This window comes from Pagrus major, chromosome 14 (genome assembly GCF_040436345.1).
Source record: "Pagrus major chromosome 14, Pma_NU_1.0".
Taxonomy (NCBI): Eukaryota; Metazoa; Chordata; class Actinopteri; order Spariformes; family Sparidae; genus Pagrus; species Pagrus major.
In genome coordinates, this window is record NC_133228.1 from 25,933,188 (window position 1) to 25,955,493 (window position 22,306).

General features: G+C 41.3%; 1 protein-coding gene across 1 annotated transcript; it reads right to left on the reverse strand.

The window, feature by feature from the left end:
- Positions 1 to 14,577: 14,577 nt before the first annotated feature.
- Positions 14,578 to 21,813, reverse strand: tspan12 (tetraspanin 12). The gene is given in 8 exon segments (XM_073480908.1): positions 14,578 to 15,396; positions 15,507 to 15,650; positions 15,759 to 15,821; positions 15,823 to 15,867; positions 17,003 to 17,068; positions 18,521 to 18,656; positions 19,244 to 19,326; positions 21,181 to 21,813. Coding segments are annotated over 8 exon segments (924 nt in total). The 5' UTR covers positions 21,247 to 21,813; the 3' UTR covers positions 14,578 to 15,075.
- Positions 21,814 to 22,306: the final 493 nt, after the last annotated feature.

Here is a 22,306-nt window from a genome sequence, read left to right on the forward strand (position 1 = left end):
CAACAGACTCAGACGGTCGGGTTTGGATCACAAGTCCACGAGTGGATGTGACCGGTTGGCTTGAATAGCTCAAACCTCTGCTGGAGGAAAACGTCATTGTGTTCTCAGCTGAGCCGGGTCAGAACTTCCTCTTTCGCCTTGGAGCAAAGATTTTTATTCCAGCAGTCAAACATCTGAGGAGAGAACATGGCAGCACTCTGACTGATCTCTGATCTCTGATCTCTGATCTCTGATGACTGATCTCTGATGACTGATGACTGATCTCTGATCTCTGATGACTGATCTCTGATCTCTGATGACTGATGACTGATCTCTGATCTCTGATGACTGATCTCTGATGACTGATCTCTGATGACTGATCTCTGATCTCTGATGACTGATCTCTGATCTCTGATGACTGATGACTGATCTCTGATCTCTGATGACTGATGACTGATCTCTGATCTCTGATCTCTGATGACTGATCTCTGATCTCTGATGACTGATCTCTGATCTCTGATCTCCTGCTCTTTTTAAATCCTGTATGTTTAAATTTGATGTCTTAAAACTCAAAGAAAGCTAAAATAGATTTCTTGAATTTAAATGCAGTTTAAAGGAAATGTGACATTGTGAGAAGCACACTGCTAACCATCGTCTTCAATGTAGCTTAGCACAAACAATGGAAGTGAGGGAAAACTGCTAGCCTAGCTTAATCAACCTTCCAACAACTCTTGTGTCTTGTTAGCTAACAAGCTAGTTACCGACCCATTCAGGAGTCGGGTGTTGAGACCTTAAAGCTAATGTGATTTGTGGCTTTGTCTTAAACTTAACAAACTGGCTTGATCTAGTAGTTACAGTAAAGACTGAGCTCTGCTAAAAACTACACTGATGTCAACACATAAAGGAGCACTGACATGTTGAAGGAGTTAAGCTAACGTCTTCCAGAGCTAACGGCTCCTCTTGTGTCAAATAAGATTAAATATGTGAAGTAAATAATTTCAAAGTTGTTGGAAGATTGTTTTTCTCTCCTAACATTAGCTTTCTCTCAGCTAAGCTAGCAGTTTACCAAGCTATCTTCTCATCTGTCTCTGTGTGTGTTAGCCCTGATTCAGAACCTTATATCACAGTCCTGACCCGCTTTCTCCTGTCAAACTTAACTGGATCAGACGACCATACGATTCATTAACTACTGGGACTAGTGTTGACAATATGATCTCACCGTGTGGCTGGAAAAATGAACAAAAAACAAACAAAAAGCAACGTGTCAAATAGTCTGGAAGCAATATCCCAACACGTTCACACCTGAACAACTGAACATGTCGACTGCCAGTGACTCACAAACAACGTGACTGTTGAAGTGGACCGAACTTCTTCGTATGCTCACAGTTTACTTTGGTTCAGGCGACAAAACGACTTGGTTCTGCTGAAGAAAACATCCAAGTTTGGGTTAAAATCACTACGTACATGGCGTAACTTAACTATGTAAGTCGTTTCACGTGACTGGCGGTCTCTTGGGATCCCGCCACCCGGTCCTCCTCCCGATGTGGACTTTATACTACTTTACCTGACTTCCTCTTTTGCTGCAGATTATTTACTACAGCCACCAGAGGTCGCAACAAGAAACGTAAATATGAGTCGTACAGTCACAATATGGGTTGCACAGCCGAGCGAAACGTTTGTCTGATCATAAATGATTTTGTGTTTATGTTGCATCACCGAGCTGATGGTGTATTTTCTCCACCCTTAAAGTTACTTAAGAAATCGACAACCTTCTGGTGAGTTCATATTTTTAACATTCATCCCATAATTAATTTTACAGACCCGTGGGTCAGCAAAACGTCCGAGTTACCTACAAACCTGTGACCACAGCGCTGCTCACATCACTGTCAGTGTTTACTATGCAAACATCAAGACACACTGAGGTCAGTACCGAGATAACCCTCCAGAATTTACTATTACTGAAGAGAACCAGATCCATATTTTATTTTTAGTTTATTCATTCATTTAGTCGATAACGGAGACGTAACAGCAGATAGAAATGGTGCCGGGCTGCCAGCCTGGCTTCATTTAGCAGAGATCTCATGTCTTGGTGAGTTTACAGAGAATCGGTCTGATTTCTTTACGTCACAGTGAAACATTAAAGCAGAAAGTAAATAAAAGCCAAAATGTGATGAAGACTTAAAGAAAATACAACTGAGCAGAAAACTTTAATAAACTTAAACAAATCAATTATGCAAGTTTTAAAAAATGTCTTCTGATGAATTGTGCTGTACTGGAGGACTGTTTTTTATTTTTATTTGATTTTCATCTAATTTTGTTTTGTTGTTTTTTACTTCAATTTTAGTTTCATTCATTATTTGTATTTATTAAAATGTTGCTATTTATAGTATTTATTTTTTCATTTACTCATTTGTATTTATAATGAGTTATTTATGTGTTCATATGTGTATTTATTTTGTATTTACAGACCAAATCACAGAGTAACAGCAGAGTCCAACATTAACCATTAAACAGGTCACAAAACCAAACGGCAGCTGCAGCTCCATCACGTCCGCATCAGAACGTGATGTTTTATACGACGTAACTTCACTACGTCAGTAAATGAAAATAACCCACCGTTGACTTCTGGTTCCACATCGGACACTAACGGTCTTCTTCCCCTGACCCGTAATAATCAGTCGAGGTCGCCGCCTGAGAAGAAATCTGGGTCTTGATGAGCTGCAGGTTCTTCTCAGAGCCGCTCTCGCTCACAACCAGGACGACCCAACATGATGTTACGTAGCTGAGTTCTGGATCAGGGCTAACGTAGCATAAAATGGCTAACAAGTGTTCTTCTCTAAACGAGGATCTTCTCCTTCAAGTAGCTGATTTAGTGGAGGAGGTTTTGTACTTGCAGCTCTGACGTAGAACCTTTGAGCATGTTCAGTATCTGTGTGTGTGTGTTTGAGTGCATGGATCGGTGTGTGTCGGGACGTTCGTCTGCATGCAGATCTGACTGAATGTGTGCGTGACCCGACTGCTGGTCCTGACTCTGTAGTCCAGTTTTGTACCTGACCTCTCAGTCGGCGCTGACCGCCTTCCTCTCTGCTGTACAGACACATGAACTCATCAGAACCGCCGTCATGAAAAACGTTGATGTCAGTTTGTGATGAGAAACTGTTTCTGTCTTTTGTCTTCGTTGTCTCGCCTGCAGGTTTCTTTAACACACGTGTTGCCTCATGCTGTTGCTGAACTTTAAGCACTGTGTCAGGCAGATTTGACTTTTGAACGTCACCACAAGCGGGGAGCGACCCCCATTCCGACGGTCCGCCATTCCGACGGTCCGCCATTCCGACGGTCCGCCATTCCGACCGGGTTCAGGTTTGGGTTCGGGTTTCAGGTTCGGAATGGCGCCCTTTTTTCAAAAATAATCAAGGGCCGGCATTCCGAAACATGAAAGTGAACGTTCGGAATGGCGCCCTGGAACCACCACAAGCTAACAGATGATTTAGCTTAGCCACATGCTGTACTGACAGCTGTCGTCACAATTTAAATATGTAGCCAATAACTATAAAACTGAACCCTCTTAAAACATAAAATGTCAACCTTGATACGACCAGCTGTCTCAAACGATCCAGCAGGATGGACACAGTGTAGATTTATAAACTGTTTTCACTTCCTGACGTTAGCCAAACTACAAAACCAACAGCTGGCTGTTTGAATGACTCTGTATTGTTTTAATACTTTAAAAGTTAATAAACGCAGCGTCTGTCTGACGTTTAAAGTTTGTTGGTTGATAAATTATATTTATTATAGTGTTAGCTGCCTGTGCACGTTATTTTCTAGCCCTGTACATTAGCTAGATAGCGATGGAGTACTGATGTATTGAGCGACACATTAAGCTAGCAGATGGTACTTAACAGTCTGATATCCTCAGTTTTAGTTTAAAGCTCATTACGTCCATATTTTTTAGATTTTTTTTAAGAATCAGAGCTGAGCGGCAGCTTGTTCGGTCAATCTGTGAATTTATAGCATTAGCTAATCTTAGCTAACGTAGCATTAGCTCAGCAGCTAACGGAGAGACTGGAAGCCACAGCAGGATCAAAACAGATGATACCTGATGTCTTCAGCTTTATGTGATTTACCAGCAGTAAGTCGCCAAATACGCAGCTGTCATCGCTAAATATTACACCGCTTTTAAAAGTTACGATTACAATAATGAAAAAGTCTCAAACTTTCATCTCACTGATTCTGACAGTAAAAAAAATATTACATAAATTTAGGATATTTTAAACAAATATCAACTTCGTGTTAGTGTGTTAATGTCAGAGCTGGAGTCAGGACGTGGTTAGCCTAGCATAGCTCTTGTTCGTCAACAATTAGCCTAGCTTCAGCATGTAGCCTAATTTCCTCTAAAACCAAAAACTGTTGTTTTTATACGTTTTGTCGAGATGTTACAAATTAGATTAATTAGTGAACTTTATATGTGTATGTCAGTGTTTTGAACTTTACACAGAGCTAGGCTAGCTGTTTCCCTCTGCCTCCAGTCTTTCTGCCAAGCTAGGCTAGCATAAACATCTCACTCTCTGAATGAATAAGTGTATTTAATCATTTCTTTAACTGTCAGAATCAGTAAGTTAATATTCCTCCTGTCCTTTACGTAACAAAACTCCAAAGTCTGTTGATATTTCAGTGAATTAATATTCACAGTAGCGTTTCTCTGCAGTAGCTTAAAATCTAAATCCATCTTGTGTCCACGAGTTATTGAGTCAGAGCAATTTGTAAGATATGGCTATATTTCAATTTAATCATTTAAAATAAGTCGTCTCTGTTCTGTGTTTCAGAGATGTCTACTGAAGTTAGCATGCTAACCAGCTAGCCGCTAACAGCACTGTGTAGCTCAGAGGTGACAGTCTGACAGCCTGTAGTTTCAGCTGGAGATGTAAAAGCAGCCAGTTCACTGCTGAGCCGAACAAGTCGACAACATGAACTCACTGAATGTGAAGAAAGAAATATTCTGACACGTATTTTCCTTCTGAACATTAAAATAAACCGTCTGAGCTCAAGTTTCTGCCTGTGACTGAACTCAGACGAGCTTCATTCAAACTGGACACAAACAGAACCACAGTCACCAGAACAGTGTTGGTTTGTCTCCACAGTCTCCTCTGGTTCTGTCCAAATCAATCCTCAGTGCACAGAGTAACATGGAAATATCCTCTCTCTCTCTGTCCTCTCCTGTCTGTCTCTCTCTGTCCTCTCCTGTCTGTCTCCGTCTCTCTCTCTGTCCTCTCCTGTCTGTCTCTGTCTCTCTCTCTCTCCTCTCCTGTCTGTCTCTGTCCTCTCCTGTCTGTCTCTGTCCTCTCCTGTCCTCTCCTCTCTCTCTGTCCTCTCCTGTCTCTCTCTGTCCTCTCCTGTCTCTCTCTGTCCTCTCCTGTCTGTCTCAGTCCTCTCCTGTCCTCTCCTGTCTGTCTCTGTCCTCTCCTGTCCTCTCCTGTCTGTCTCTGTCCTCTCCTGTCTGTCTCTCTCTGTCTCTCTCTGTCCTCTCCTGTCTCTCTCTGTCTCTCTCTGTCCTCTCCTGTCTCTCTCTGTCCTCTCCTGTCCTCTCCTGTCTGTCTCAGTCCTCTCCTGTCCTCTCCTGTCTGTCTCTGTCCTCTCCTGTCCTCTCCTGTCTGTCTCTGTCCTCTCCTGTCTGTCTCTCTCTGTCTCTCTCTGTCCTCTCCTGTCTGTCTCTCTCTGTCTCTCTCTGTCCTCTCCTGTCTGTCTCTGTCTCTCTCTCTGTCTCTCTCTCTGTCCTCTCCTGTCTGTCTCTCTCTGTCTCTCTCTGTCCTCTCCTGTCTGTCCTCTCCTGTCTCTCTCTCTCTCTCTCTGTCTCTCTCTGTCTCTCTCTGTCCTCTCCTGTCCTCTCCTGTCTGTCTCTCTCTGTCCTCTCCTGTCTGTCCTCTCCTGTCTCTCTAAATCGCCTCTGTACTGCGCCTCCGTCTCTCTCAGAGGCTGAGTTCAGTCCCAGTCTGTCCACACGTCTTCACTTCTACTACTTGCTAACAGCAGCTACAGACGCTACGGCCAAAGATAGCTACGGCAATGAGTATACTAAGCAGCAGTTAGCAGTGATGCTGCCCCCTGTAGTTCTGGTTCTAGCTTGTAGTTCTGGTTCTAACTTGTAGTTCTGGTTCTAACTTGTAGTTCTGGTTCTAACTTGTAGTTCTGGTTCTAACTTGTAGTTCTGGTTCTAGCTTGTAGTTCTGGTTCTAGCTTGTAGTTCTGGCCATTTCTTACAAGTGAAACGTTCGCATCGTCTTATAATTAAACTGTATACAGGTTAAACTAAAATACATCTGATGACTCGTCGAGCTTAAACATTATATTAGTTCACTGTATTTAAATAAAGTGCAGCAGGAGGGAGTCCTGAACTCAGAAATCAGTTAGCATGTTAGCATGTTAGCACATCTTGTTCACTCGTCTCAAGTGTGAGTGTGTTGAGCGTGTTTTCAGTGAAATGTGTGCAATAAGGTGTGTTACAGGCTGAACATGTAAAATCGTTGCAAAACTGCAGATCGCCTGTGAAGATTATCTTGATGAACAAAATGTGTCAGTATCATAAATTTGTGTTTGTCACAGAGATTATTTTCTGTAATAATCCAACTCAATAATCCCACAGAGGGAACCAGAGTGATGCTAACTTCAGGGTTAGCATGAAGCTCTCTGTTGTCTCACGCTGAAGTATCGTTGCTGACGGACACTTTAAAACTTGTGACTTTTGTTATGAAAATGGTCGAATGTTAAGATGTTCATCAGTATCTGTGTTCAAACTTCAGTCTGAACAGCCGCTCCAACATTTTACTTCCTACATTTTCCTGATAACCAGTTAAATAATATTTAGTAGTTTTATGGAGATCATGAGTTATTTATGTCAGACACAATAACAACAGCTGTTTCCATCATAGTCCGCTCATGAATCTCATGAATCTCATGAAGTCGTTGATGATAAATTATATAAAACAGAGTTCGCTATCTGGAAATCACAACAAAGTTACCTCGTTATCACAGAAACAACATTAATAACTGGTTATCACAGGAAACAGAGGAAGTGAGATGTTTACAGCTTCTGTATCAGTCTGAACTCTGTGACTGTCTCACCTGTACCTCCATCACCTGGATGGATGTTCTGGATGTCTGCTCACAGTTGGATGGTGTGTGTTGGCTCGTGGAGTGCAGCAGATACGTTGGTGTGATCTGGACGAGCCGGAGCTCTCAAACATTTGTGGACGTCTGATGCAAATATATTGAGACGGTTGTAACGACTTCTCGTCTGTCGGCGCTGGAACTTAATGATTTCTTTGTTGTTTCTGTGATGAAGATGGAGACGTCGTCATCGCTGCTCCTATAATGTGACATATGCAACCGACTGCTTTTAGTTTATACTCTTGTTGTTTTTGTAAAGAATTTAGGGATGAAGGGAAAATATAGAAACATATTTTTGAGGATCCTATTCTTGAATTTTGGTTATAAAAGAAAGAAATAAGGATTATCATTATTATTATTATTATTATTATTGCTGTTGCTAGTGCATACGTGCTGTAATTGTTCTTTATGGTGAATCATCTTATTTTTCTGTCTTCTGTTCACATGATATTTTTCTAAAGAGATTAAACATGCATGCGTTTGTTCGGACCAGCCGTCATGTCGGACAGAGAGTCTACATGATGTTGTGTACGCTGAAGAAACTTTGAGGATGATTATGATAATTAATACTTTTGTTTACAGCTTGTGTTTTATTGATAAAATATGAATTACTGAGGATAATATTAAAAAAGAGAAGCTTCCATGGTTTTAGTGTCTGAGTACATAGAATAAAACATTGTCCTATTAAAACACTCAAACCGGTCTGTGTGTCTTCATTCAGCACTGATGGTCCAGATACAGAAGATTTATGTGTTTCTTTTGTTTTGTCATGAAAACTTTGATTATCAGTCAGAACAAAAGATGTAAACCGGTTCAGCCGACAGTTTGTCTGTCTTATCTCCTCACCTTCAGTGTAAACTGCAACCGTAACACTTCTGTCCAGGAACAGCGGAGTTTGTCATTTTACTTTACAGAAACCATTCGAGAGGAGAGCTGTGCATCGTCAGCATAGCAGTGTTGTATTTTTGAATGATTTGGACGATACGTCGCAGGTACAAGGAGAAAAGAATGGGACTTAAGATGGAGACTTGTAGGACTCCACAAGGAAAACTCACTCAACCCCCGATGAAGAGCTGCAGGCTTTGAAGCCAGTTTTCATAGAGTGGTCAAACTGTGTAATTACGTGGTGGGCTGGGGTTACTGGTGCACTGAGGCCCAGAAGACTTTTCCTATAAGCTTTTGTGAAGGAGCGTCTATTAAATGGTGGATACATTTTTTGAGCGTCACAGCCCTGAGACATGACTCGTTTCACTGTCCTGATTTGATCATTCGGTCCAATAAAAAGTTGTAAAGTCTAGAAGAGACGCACGCTTAAATTATTTTATCCCCATTCAAGTCAACTGGGTGCTAAACAGGAAGTTAGCCGGCTCGGTCAACAGAAGTCTCAAGTGCTCACGCTCTGTGGGCGGCATAACCACAAAGATCTGAGTATTTTAATACCAGGAAGTCGAGGAATGAACGGGGAAGGTGTGGTGCTGCTTGTTTCAGTCCTGTATTGCGCCCAAGACGAATGCCCAACGTGCACGTATTACATACAAAGTCGACAAAAAGACACAACGTCGACAAAAAGACACAACGTCTCGTGACGTTGTGTCTGAAAGTCTACCAGCGTTGAAGCTCACACTGATGTCATGATGTAACATCGCTGATGTCCAGACATTCGTGAACAACAATGGAGGATAATAATCAGTAATCGTTGCAGACACACAGAGCTGTACGATGACACATCTACTGTACAGAGGCAGGACAGAAAGGAGCGACTACCTGGTAAGTCATGGAAATATGTCTCAGCACAGCTCTGATCGATCTGAACTCCACTCAGAGAACAAACATTTTAAAGTAGTTCACTTGCTGTCTGGCCGACAGACCTGACGCAGCGTTATGATGTTGTTATTTCAGCTTCTGATCCATTTATTGAGTCGGATCACAGAGAAATCTCTTTGTTCTGGTTCAGACTGATGTGATGAGACAGATTCATTCGGTCTACGTCTACCTGCTGCTCACAGGTACTATTTACTGATTTTAACACACCTGTTAAGAAGCTGCTCAGTGGAGACAGATGGACAGACTGAGACCTGGACACCTGTCGGCCTCAGTAGAGCTGCACATGTAAGGCAAGGCCAATATGTTCTTGCACCGTCAGACTTCTTATTATTTTTAACATCGTGAACTTTCACTTTCTTCTGTTTGAAAGATTAAAGGATGTCTCGCTGCCTTTTCTTCATAGTTACTGTGAGCTCGTTATAAACTGGAAGCAAGTGAATTCACAGACTCCTGACGTGCTCAACACGACGCCTTCGACCATTTCATTGTTTGTTTTGTTCTTCTTCTTCTTCTTCGTTTGGTTTTGTGGCTCTCTTGGATCGCAGACGTTCAGTGTTGGTTGAACCTGCAGCGTTTAAAATATACGTGAATGATTTTAAATGATGATGCCGACTGTCAAAGTATTTCCTCTCTACGAGATCTGGTTCTGTGGGTCGTGTTCAGATCCGGTGCTGTTTGTGATGATCAGCTGTGATCACATTTAAAATATAAAAATAGTCGAGTGTGTAAAACACGAACAGGTCGTCTGTCAGTCACATGATCTATTAATACTGCGTACAGCGGTTGTAGAGGTACAATTTCATACATGCTGGATGTGACGAGCTTTACACACTGAACAGCTGACACCCTCAGTGTGTGTGTGTGTGTGTGTGTGTGTGTGTGTGTGTGTTCTCCACTTTCTCAGCAGCTGCAGTGTGACTGAAGGAATGTGTTTTAGATGAAGTTTGGTGTTTTCATGTCTCAGCAGTTTGGATGGAGCCACAGTGAGCTCCTCTACAGTACAGACAGTACACACTGTGTGTACTGTATGTACTGTATATTACATGTATACAGGCAGTATACACTGTGTGTACTGTATGTACTGTATATTACATGTATACAGACAGTATACACTGTGTGTACTGTATGTACTGTATATTACATGTATACAGACAGTATACACTGTGTGTACTGTATACACACTACTGTACACAGTCTGCAGGTCCGTCTGACTGTTACACCGTGACACTGACCTGAATATGAACAGTTCCTATATGCACTGATCAGTGTGGCTGTGGCTCAGGGGTAGCCTTGTTATTGGAAGGTCGCTGGTTTGATTCCCCTGGTCTGCATGTCGAAGTGGACAAGATACTGAACCCCACACTGCTCCTGGTGCGCCGGTCGGCAGCTACTGACACAGTGTATGAACGAACGACTGTGAGTGGCTTTGGACCAAAGCGTCTGTACATGTAAACTGACTCAAATACTCAAATACTCAAATACACTGAACAAAAATATAAACGCAGCACTTTTGTTTTTGCTCCCATTTTTCATGAGCTGAACTCAAAGATCTAAAACATTTTCTATTTACACAAAAGATCCATTTCCCTCAAATATTGTTCACAAATCTGTCTGAATCTGTTAGTGAGCACTTCTCTGCCGAGTTTATCCACCCACCTCACAGCGGTGCCTCAGGCTGGCCACAGTCTCACACACACACACACACACACACACACAGACACAGACAGACAGACACACACACACACACAGACACACACACAGACACACAAACACACACACACACAGACACAGACACACACACACACACACACACAGACACAGACACAGACACAGACAGACAGACACACACACACACACAGACACACACACAGACACACAAACACACACACACACAGACACAGACACACACACAGACACACACAGACACACACACACAGACACAGACACACACACACACACACACACACAGACAGACACACACACACACAGACACAGACACACACACACACACACACACACAGACAGACACACACACACACACACAGACAGACACACACACAGACACACACACAGACACACAGACACACAGACACAGACACACAGACAGACACACACACACACACACACACACACACAGAACTAGGCTAACTAGGCTCGCTCCACCTGTTTTTGCTCCGCCAGGTGTCAGGTGGAGTCGAGATGAGTTCCTGAAGAGCTTCATTCTGGCTCTTCAGGAACCTGTGGGTGATGTCACGGTGGCTCCGCCCACTATTTCAGCCAGTTAATGGGGGAAACACGTTTGTAGTTCTGGTCTCAACGTGGACTTTGTCGGACATGAACGATAAAGTTTCACAACAACAGACGAGCTTTAAGCTCAGATTCACGACGGGTTGTTTATTTGTCGGCTGCAGCAGCATCAGTGTCTCTACTGAGACAAACACTCATCCGCCCACACCGCCATGTTTATAACTCCTCCTCGCCCTGGTGACTAAATCAAACATCCTCAGTTTATTCTCCTGCTGTAATGTTTAGTTTGATTCCAGTGAGAAACGCTCCAATAACACAAGGACACATTAAATATTCAACATGCACATTTCTGTCCTCTGACGGACTCCCGCTGCTCCGCTGGATCTCTGCTGCTTTAAATAGTCAACTCGTCTTTTTAGTGTCGAGAACCAGAAGAGGAGAACGTTCCTCTGTTCTCACAGTGGTTGTTTCCTTTAGTGCTTCAGTTCATTCAGTTCATGTTTTCATCCAGTGAAGAACCACACAGTACCAGAACCCACCTCATGTCCGTCCTCATCTTCACGTCTGCACCGATCTCCTGAACTTTGGTAGTTTCATCATCATTTCTGTCAGTAAGTTCAGATTTGAGCTCACGGTGACGTAAAGAAACACGAGCAGACGGACGATCAGGTCGTAAACAAACCTGTCGAAGACGTTACAGCTCAGAATGGTTGAAATAAAGAAAAAATAAAGGAGTCTCAGATTTCTCAGCAGGTTTAAACTGTCTCAGAAACATTGGACTCTCACAGCAGCGACATCACGACGGACGTCCAGTCGTCTCTTTACTGTTTTGTGCTGTTTAATGTGAACGAAGCAAACTGAAACAAGATTAAACCAGAAACACAAAACTGTCCAAACACTAAGGGATGTAAAGGTTTTCAAATGAACTCATTTTCAAAAACTATTTCTGGGATTCCTCCTCGTACCACTAGAGGGAGTACCATCGTTTGAGAACAGTGTCAATCATTTAACTAACAGATACATCATCAATCTATCTATCATCAATATTCTGTCTGATATGAAAACTGTGTTTAAGAAAGCAGAAAAAGATGCCTGGTGTCATTTATGGTTCTTAAATTATTTTCTCGGTTCACTGACTTCATTGTAGACGATAAAGTTTATATAAGTTACATATATATATAAGTTTACATAAGTTATATATATACGTTTACATTAGTTATATATATAAGTTTACATAAGTTATATATATAAGTTTATATAAGTTATATATATAAGTTTACATTAGTTATATATATAAGTTTACATTAGTTATATATATAAGTTTACATTAGTTATATATATAAGTTTATATAAGTTATATATATATAAGTTTATATAAGTTATATATATATAAGTTTATATAAGTTATATATATAAGTTTACATAAGTTATATATATAAGTTTATATAAGTTATATATATATAAGTTTATATAAGTTATATATATATAAGTTTATATAAGTTATATATATAAGTTTACATAAGTTATATATATATACGTTTATATGTTATATATATATATATATATATATGTTTATATAAGTTATATATATAAGTTTACATAAGTTATATATATAAGTTTATATAAGTTATATATATATAAGTTTATATAAGTTATATATATAAGTTTACATAAGTTATATATATATACGTTTATATGTTATATATATATATATATATATATATGTTTATATAAGTTATATATATAAGTTTACATAAGTTATATATATAAGTTTATATAAGTTATATATATATAAGTTTACATAAGTTATATATATACGTTTACATTAGTTATATATATAAGTTTACATAAGTTATATATATAAGTTTATATAAGTTATATATATAAGTTTACATTAGTTATATATATAAGTTTACATTAGTTATATATATAAGTTTACATTAGTTATATATATAAGTTTATATAAGTTATATATATATAAGTTTATATAAGTTATATATATATAAGTTTATATAAGTTATATATATAAGTTTACATAAGTTATATATATAAGTTTATATAAGTTATATATATATAAGTTTATATAAGTTATATATATATAAGTTTATATAAGTTATATATATAAGTTTACATAAGTTATATATATATACGTTTATATGTTATATATATATATATATATATATATGTTTATATAAGTTATATATATAAGTTTACATAAGTTATATATATAAGTTTATATAAGTTATATATATATAAGTTTACATAAGTTATATATATAAGTTTACATTAGTTATATATATAAGTTTACATTAGTTATATATATAAGTTTACATTAGTTATATATATAAGTTTATATAAGTTATATATATATAAGTTTATATAAGTTATATATATATAAGTTTATATAAGTTATATATATAAGTTTACATAAGTTATATATATATACGTTTATATGTTATATATATATAAGTTTATATAAGTTATATATATATAAGTTTATATAAGTTATATATATAAGTTTACATAAGTTATATATATATACGTTTATATGTTATATATATATATATATATATATATGTTTATATAAGTTATATATATAAGTTTACATAAGTTATATATATAAGTTTATATAAGTTATATATATATAAGTTTATATAAGTTATATATATAAGTTTACATAAGTTATATATATATACGTTTATATGTTATATATATATAACTTATATAAACATATATATATATATATATATATATATATATATATATATATATGTTTATATAAGTTATATATATATACGTTTATATAAGTTACATATATATATAAGTTTACATAAGTTATATATATAAGTTTACATAAGTTATATATATAAGTTTATATAAGTTATATATATAAGTTTACATAAGTTATATATATAAGTTTATATAAGTTATATATATAAGTTTACATAAGTTATATATATATACGTTTATATGTTATATATATATAACTTATATAAACATATATATATGTATATATGTTTATATAAGTTATATATATATACGTTTATATAAGTTATATATATATATATACATAAGGAACACTGGTCCTGAACGCCTCGTCAGTAGTCCCGCCCTTAACGCTGTGACTTTGTGACATCACGCTACATCACCATGTCACACATTCGATACAGTTAGTTAGTTTCACACGTAGGAATTGATTTAGCTCAGCTGCTCTGTTGATGTTAGCAGTTGCTGGCTCAGGTGTGCGTGAGCCGACCAATGAGAGCAGACTGAGGGCCTTAAAGAGACAGGAGCTGAAACAGAGCGGCTGTACGAGGAAACATTAAATCTTGTAAAGCTGTTCTGGTAGTGAAACAGTGAGCAGAATGTGTGTCCATCTCCTTTAATAATGTTTTAATAAAATAATAAAGAGCTACAGTCGAGGTCTCTTTGGGTCCAACGTTTGGGACGGACAGAACTCAGGACTGAAGTCAGAGCTGGACTGAACCTGAGAGACACATTTCTGTGTTGAGTGAATTAATATCGTCACAATCTGCTGATTGATGAACGTGTTGTCTTTTGTTACCAGATGATGATCAGCTGCTGGTTCTGAGTCTGTCGGACTTCATGTTGGAGTCACAGAGGTTATCTTGTTCACAGCAGCATTGTGACTGTTTAAAGACTCTCAGAGAACAAACAACAGAACCAGACCTGAGAGAGTCACCAGAACAACACGAGCCACCAAACCATCAGACTGAGACCATCTGGACCTTTGAAGACTTCTGAACACTGTGTTCTCAGATCTGAACTTATCAGTTCAGATGTTTTCACTGACAGACCCGTTGGATCAAACTGAAACCAGACTTCATTTGAACCGATCAGCTGCTACGACAGTCGCTCCATCTCAAACTGCAGTCCGCTCTGTGTGGCCGTCAGAACAGAACATCCTTTATTGGAGCGGCTGCAGCCTGACTGTGAGGCTTCAGCTGAGGCTCCATGAGTCACTCTGAGGGGGGCGGAGTCATCCTGCGGTGGCGGCGGCGAGTCCAGCTCCGGAGACTTCCTCCCGTAATAAAGCGCCCAGAGCAGCGTGAGGGTGAGCGCCATGGCGAGGATCTGAGCCACGCCGATGGACACGCCCAGGAAACGCAGCGCCTGCAGCTGCTTCGTCCCTCGGATGAAGCTGTAGATCTTCGGCCCGCAGCCCTGAAACATGAACACAGAACAAACAACGACTGAACCGTCAGATCAGAATCTCCCACAAACATCCAACCAACTTCCTCTTTCTCGTCCAATCAGAGGCGGCGGCGTCTCACCTCTTGGTGGAGGTCGCTGAGGTCGTGGTAGTGGGCCTGGCGAGCACATCCTGGATACTGATTGGAGCAGCAGGAGTCAGGAGGCCACTCCATCTCTGTCATCTCCAGCCAATCAGTGAAGTAGATCACCCCGCAGCACTTAAACTGTCCACAGGTAAACACACACACCTGTCAGCACGCAGGTCACATGAGTGTTAATGTGTGTGTGTGTGTGTGTGTGTGTGTGTTGTGTGTGTGTGTGTGACCTCTGACCTCTGTCTGGAAGCTGTTCCAGGTGTGTGTGAGCCACTGGTAACGCTGCAGGCCGTAGTTCGTGCATCCTCGACTTCAGACTGATCATATCAGAGCGCTGCACTGAGGGCTGCACACACACACACACACACACACACACACACACACACACACACACACACACAGATAAAGATCCTGTGTGTGTGTGTGTGTGTGTGTGTGTGTGTGTGTGTGTGTGTCAGCTCTCTGCTGATAAGAAACTCTCATAATGACTACAGTACCCACAACCCCCTGCAGGCCGACAGGTGAGATAGTGACATCAGCCTGCAGGTGAAAACACACACAGCTGCTCTGAGCGGACACACTGATGACCTCACTGTGACCTCCTCCTCCTCCCCCTCCTCCCTCCTCCTCCTCCTCCCCTCCTCCTCCTCCTCCTCCTCCTCCCTCCTCCCCCTCCTCCCCTCCTCCTCCTCCTCTCCTCCTCCCTCCTCCCCCTCCTCCTCCTCCTCACCTCCTCCTCCTCCTCTTCCTCCTCCTCCTCCTCCCTCCTCCCTCTTCCTCCTCCTCCTCCTCCCTCCTCCTTTTCCTCCTCCTTCTCCTTCTTCTTCTTCATGTGGATGTATTGTGGTTGTGTGATTGTGTAGCAGTGAACAGGCTTGTTGTGTAGCTGCTGTGAATAGTAGTAGTGTGTATTTCTGTGTATACTTGTACTGCTGTGTGTGTGTGTGTGTGTATGTGTGATGTGTGTGTGTGTGTGTGTGTGTGTGTGTGTGTGTGTGTGTGTGTGTGTGTGTGTGTGTGTGTGTGTGTGACACAGGATCTGGTGTGAGCAGCAGCGAGCCGCTCGTCTCACATTTCTGTTTATTCTTAGAAGTCGGTCGTGTCGGTAACCTCAGCTGCTGCTCACCGTCCTGCTCTCTTGTGGTCCGTTTGAGTCATCCACAGGTGGATCAGAACTTCTCTGAATGTTCATGTTGTTACTTTATCAAAGTTAAATCATTACAACAATTAATCTGACATGAGGTCAAAATGTTGAGGAGAGAGTGACTCATGTTATTATTACTGTTATAATCGCACAGGAGAAGAAACATACTGAGAATAATAATAATCATCATTACAACAATAAAGTTGTTATATTACAAACAAATGTGAACAGTTTATGTCAGAATTTGTAATATTATGAGAAAAAGGTTAAAACATAGGTGAAACGTTTGGACCCAGCCTGGATATGAATGTGTCAGAACAACAGACATGGTTCTGACCTCATCGTAGGTCCACACGGCGCTCGCCAGCTCCACACAGAAGATCACCAACAGACTGCAGAAGTACTGAAACACACAAACACACAGTGAGCCCGGTCCGACTCTGACACACACACACACACACACACACACACACACACACTGTAACACACATGCTTTAACCAGTGGTGGAGTGTAACTAAGTACATTTACTCAAGTACTGTCAATCTGTCTCCATCTCAGAGCTGATTGAATTAACAAACTGTGAACATTCTTGGCTCAGCTGCAAACATGTGATGATCTCATAGACACATGATGCATCACTGCAGATCAACCAACAGGATACAGAGCAGTTAAACAAAAGTACAGTTAGCATCACAAAAAGTGATGTTAGGGTAAAAGAAGCTCAATGTAACCCTCTGTGTAGTAAAGTGGAGTAAAAGGTACAATATTTATCTCTCAGGTGTCGTCGAGTAGAAAGTAAGTACAAATACTTCATACTAACGCACAGTACTTGAGTAAATGTACTTAGTTACAGGACTGAATCAAATGTAGACGTAGTTTTAGTTTCCTCAGCTGTAAAATCTGACACAGGAACAGTTTTATTTTTGTGTGTGCTGTGATCTCTCAGGTGTGTGGGCTGTGATCTCTCAGGTGTGTGGGCTGTGATCTGTCAGGTGTGTGGGGCTGTGATCTCTCAGGTGTGTGGGCTGTGATCTCTCAGGTGTGTGGGCTGTGATCTCTCAGGTGTGTGGGCTGTGATCTGTCAGGTGTGTGGGCTGTGATCTGTCAGGTGTGTGTGCTGTGATCTCTCAGGTGTGTGTGCTGTGATCTGTCAGGTGTGTGGGCTGTGATCTGTCAGGTGTGTGTGCTGTGATCTGTCAGGTGTGTGGGCTGTGATCTGTCAGGTGTGTGGGCTGTGATCTCTCAGGTGTGTGGGCTGTGATCTCAGGTGTGTGGGCTGTGATCTGTCAGGTGTGTGGGCTGTGATCTCTCAGGTGTGTGGGCTGTGTTTCCCATCAGCCTGGAGCTGCTCTCTGTGTCCGACCATCTCGTCTTTCAGAGACAGACTGAAGGGACAATCTTATCTCGTCTGAGGACAATAGAGACACCGGGACACCTGGCCCCGCCCCTCAGGTGACAGCAGACAGGTGATGTGACTCACAGAGCGGAGCAGATGGAGACAGAGTGACCACTGTTCACCTCTGACTGACTTCACCTGATGGATTCAGCAGGTGCTGTCACTGCTCCATCACCATGGTAACTGATGCTGCACACCTGGTCTCACCTGGAGGAGGTTCTGTTCAGGTTCTTCTCCTGAGCCACACAGACTCTAAGCTGAGAGAACATTTGATGAACCTGCTGACGAAGCCACAGGTTTTGTTTTGCGTTTGCTTCAGGTTTGACTTTAATCTACAGGTGAGTGTTTCAGGTGTTCTCCTGAGAGGAGACGTGTGTCTCTGTGCTGTCACAGGTGTGTGTGTGTGCAACAGCAGCAGCTGTGTGTGTGTGTGTGTGTGTGTCACAGGTGGGATTTACCCAGGACAGCAGCAGCAGGTTACACCTGAGCGTGCCGCAGTATCCCACCATGGCCACGATGATGAGGAAGCAACACACAGCGATGATGACGGGGTGAACAGCTGGAGAGTAGGTGAGGACAGCCGCCTCCTCCAACCTCAACACACACACACACACACACACACACACACACACACACACACACACACACACACACACACACACACACACACACACACACTTTCATCATTATACTCACATACTTTTACTTGTAACAGAGTTTTTTTACCATGTGGTACTTTTACCGTCGTGAAGTATCTGATTACTTCTTCCATCACTGCTGCAACAAACAACAAACACAAGAGACGAACCAGACTGAAGACACAGAGACACAGAGACACAACGACACAGAGACAAAGACACAGAGACACAAAGAGACACAGTGACAGAGACACAGAGACACAAAGACACAAAGACACAGAGACACAGAGACACAGAGACAAACATACAACTGTAACACTGACTGTAAGACACAGAGACAAAGACACAGAGACACAAAGAGACACAGTGACAAAGACACAGAGACACAAAGAGACAAACACACAGAGACACAAAGACACAGAGACAAAGACACAGAGACACAAAGACTCATAGATGTTGATGAGAGACATCAGGGGGACAGTGGTGGTTCATGTGAAGCAGACCTAGACTTTGAGACTCCTCTTCAGGTCCATCAGGACTCACCTGGTGTGGGCTGTCAGGGTCAGGACGGTGTTCAGGGGGTCTCTGATCCACGCTGCCACTCCCAGCACACATGCTGACATCAGCTGGACACACACACAGACACACACACACACACACACACACACACACACACACACACACACACACACAGACACACACACACACACACACACACATACACACACACACACAGATCAGTTTCTGCTGCCTACAAATAACACCTCAGAATGTGAGACATGCTGTGAGACAGACAGACGGTGGCCTAGATTCACTGAGAACCTTCACTGTAAACATGATGAAGTAACTGATTACTGAGTAACTAATAACTGAGTACTGCTGTGAGTTTAGGACTTCTCAACATGGCCGACTGTTTTGTCATTGTCACGTCTGGATTTTATCAACATAATAAATCAGAGTTTCAGTGGTGTTAGTACTCAGAGTACATTTACTCAGTTACTGGACACATTTTTTATATTTACATGTATGAACAGATTATATGACCAAAAGTATGTGGTCACAAACTACTAAATACCTTGAGTGTTGTGTCTATATACTTTTGTCCATGAATAAGAGGTGACAAACTACCAGGCTGAGCAGACTGAGAGCTGTTAGTGTAACTGATTACATGTTGTTACATGTTGTTTACAACTCATCAACGTGAAGTGGTTCATAAATAAACTGTCATGTGTGAAATTACACGTGAAATTTCTACTTTTTTTCAGATTTGTTTTCCACATTGTAATGTATTTTGTGAAATGATATATTTCATGTGAAATACCTCAATATTCACATGTACTCAACACCACACGTGTCTGTATGTTCAACTAGACATGTGGTTCCTCATGACTGACACAATGTGAATAGATCACACGTGGAACAGCTTTTTACATGTGATGTTAAAAATGTGTTTCACATATGTAAAATCTCTCAAAATCACATGTGAAATTATCACATGTGAAATGTGTGAAATCCACTTGATATTGTTGCATATGTAATGGTTTTCACATGTGACTTTTGTCACATCTTTCCACATGTGAAAACCAGATGTGTTTCAATGTGAAATGACCACAGATAACTTATTGTTTTTTTACATTGTCACATGTGAAATATCTGTAAATCACATGTGCCTAAATGTGAATTTATGAAATGTGAAATTGTGATTTCACTGATGTTATTCACACATGATTTATTTTTTTTAAATGTTTTACACATGTGAAATACTGTTTCACATTTTTTAATCACATGTGAAATGTCTGGAAATGTCCCTCAATATGACAATTTGTTTTGCATCTGAAATGTTTTTTTACATGTTTCACATGTAACTTTTGTCACAAGAATCACATGTGAAATTCATTTTCCACATGTGAATACAAAATGTGAAATCACATTTAAATTGTTTCTGTTCTTTTAACATCTCACATGTGAAATATCAGTAAAACACATGTGTGATGAGTTTCACATGTAACTGACAAAATAAATCACATGTGAAAACAAGATGTGAAACAGCATTTCACATGTGATGTTTCAAGTAAAATGTTTTCACATCTTTTATTTTACACATGTAGAATCTCTCCAAATCACATTTGATCACATGTGAAATTATCATGTGATCAAATGTGATGTGAAATAAAAGTTAAATGTTTTTGTCACAAAATAAATCACATGTGAATACGAGATGTGAAATGATCACATGTAAACTATTTTACATCTCACATGTAAAACGTGTAAATGTGAAGTTGTTCATGCTGATGTTGTTCACATGTGACTGATCTAAAACACATGAACTGTGATATTTCACATGTGAACTGGTGTTCCACATGTGATGATGCGTTCAGGGACAGGCTGTTACTTGATATCAGATTAACTGTGCCCTGTCGCTTCCTGTCCTGATGTGACTGATCGATAAACGGATCGGATGAAGTCTTTCTGTGTCTCACCCAGAAGAGCAGGTTGAGCGCGTACAGCAGGCAGCGCAGACACCTCACCGCGTCCTCCCGAGCCATCCCGACCGGAGCTCCGGCGTGCAGCTCATGTGAGGCCGGGGCACCATGGCACCATGCTCAGCGCAGACAGACAGCAGGGCGGCCGGAGAGACGCTGCAGGAGCTTATCGCTCATCAGAGGAGCCTCTTCTCAGAAACTGCGTCTGCTCCGTGCGTAAAAGCCGCATTCCGCTCCCCGCGCGCCCCCCTCCGTCACTCGGCTCTGTCCGCCGGCCTGTTTTAGCTGCTCGGGTGTATCCGACACGAGCTCCAGGAAACTTCCACAACAGGTGGTTTGTTACTTCCCTCAGCCCCGCCGGGATGATGGAGTGTGCCGAGCTGTGCGCGGCGGCGGCGCTGACATTTCCACATCAATCATCACTCAGTTAGCGCCGAAAATACGCACAGCGGCGCGGATCCGTTCAAACCACGAGTCTGCGCGCAGTCACGTTCACAACAAGAGTGATATGATCCAGAAACTGGAGGAGAAGAAAAGTAAAAGCGTCCAGCAGCAGCTTAAAAATCCGCTCCAACGATCCACACTGACGAGCTGAGTCCGCACTGCTGGCTGCAGGCTGAGGGGGGCGGCTCTCTGTCCGGCCCGGCCCGTCCCGTCCCGTCCCGTCCTGCCGCTTCTTCTTCTTCCTAACTAATTACATGCGTACAGCAGCAGCAGCCTCCCTCCCTCCCTTCCTCTCCCCTCCCTCCCCCCGGCAGGCAGGCAGAGTCCTGGGGGAGGACAGAGGAATGTGTCCGCCTCCAGCCGCAGAGCCGCGGGGTCAGAGGGCCGACAGGCTCCGACTGTTGTTGTGTTGAAGAGGAAGAGGAGGATGAAGGAAACACACACACACACACACACACACACACGAAGAGAGAGAGGCTGATACATGGAGTTTAATAAGACACACACATCTCTCTCTGTATGTCTAATATAGTGTGTGTGTGTGTGTGTGTGTGTGTGTGTGTGTGTGTGTGTGTGTGTGTGTGTGATTCATAAAGTTATTCTTCTTAGAAAAAAGAATATTCTCTGTCCACATATATTTGGCCACAAGAATGTGAGGGCATGTGACAAAATTGATAAT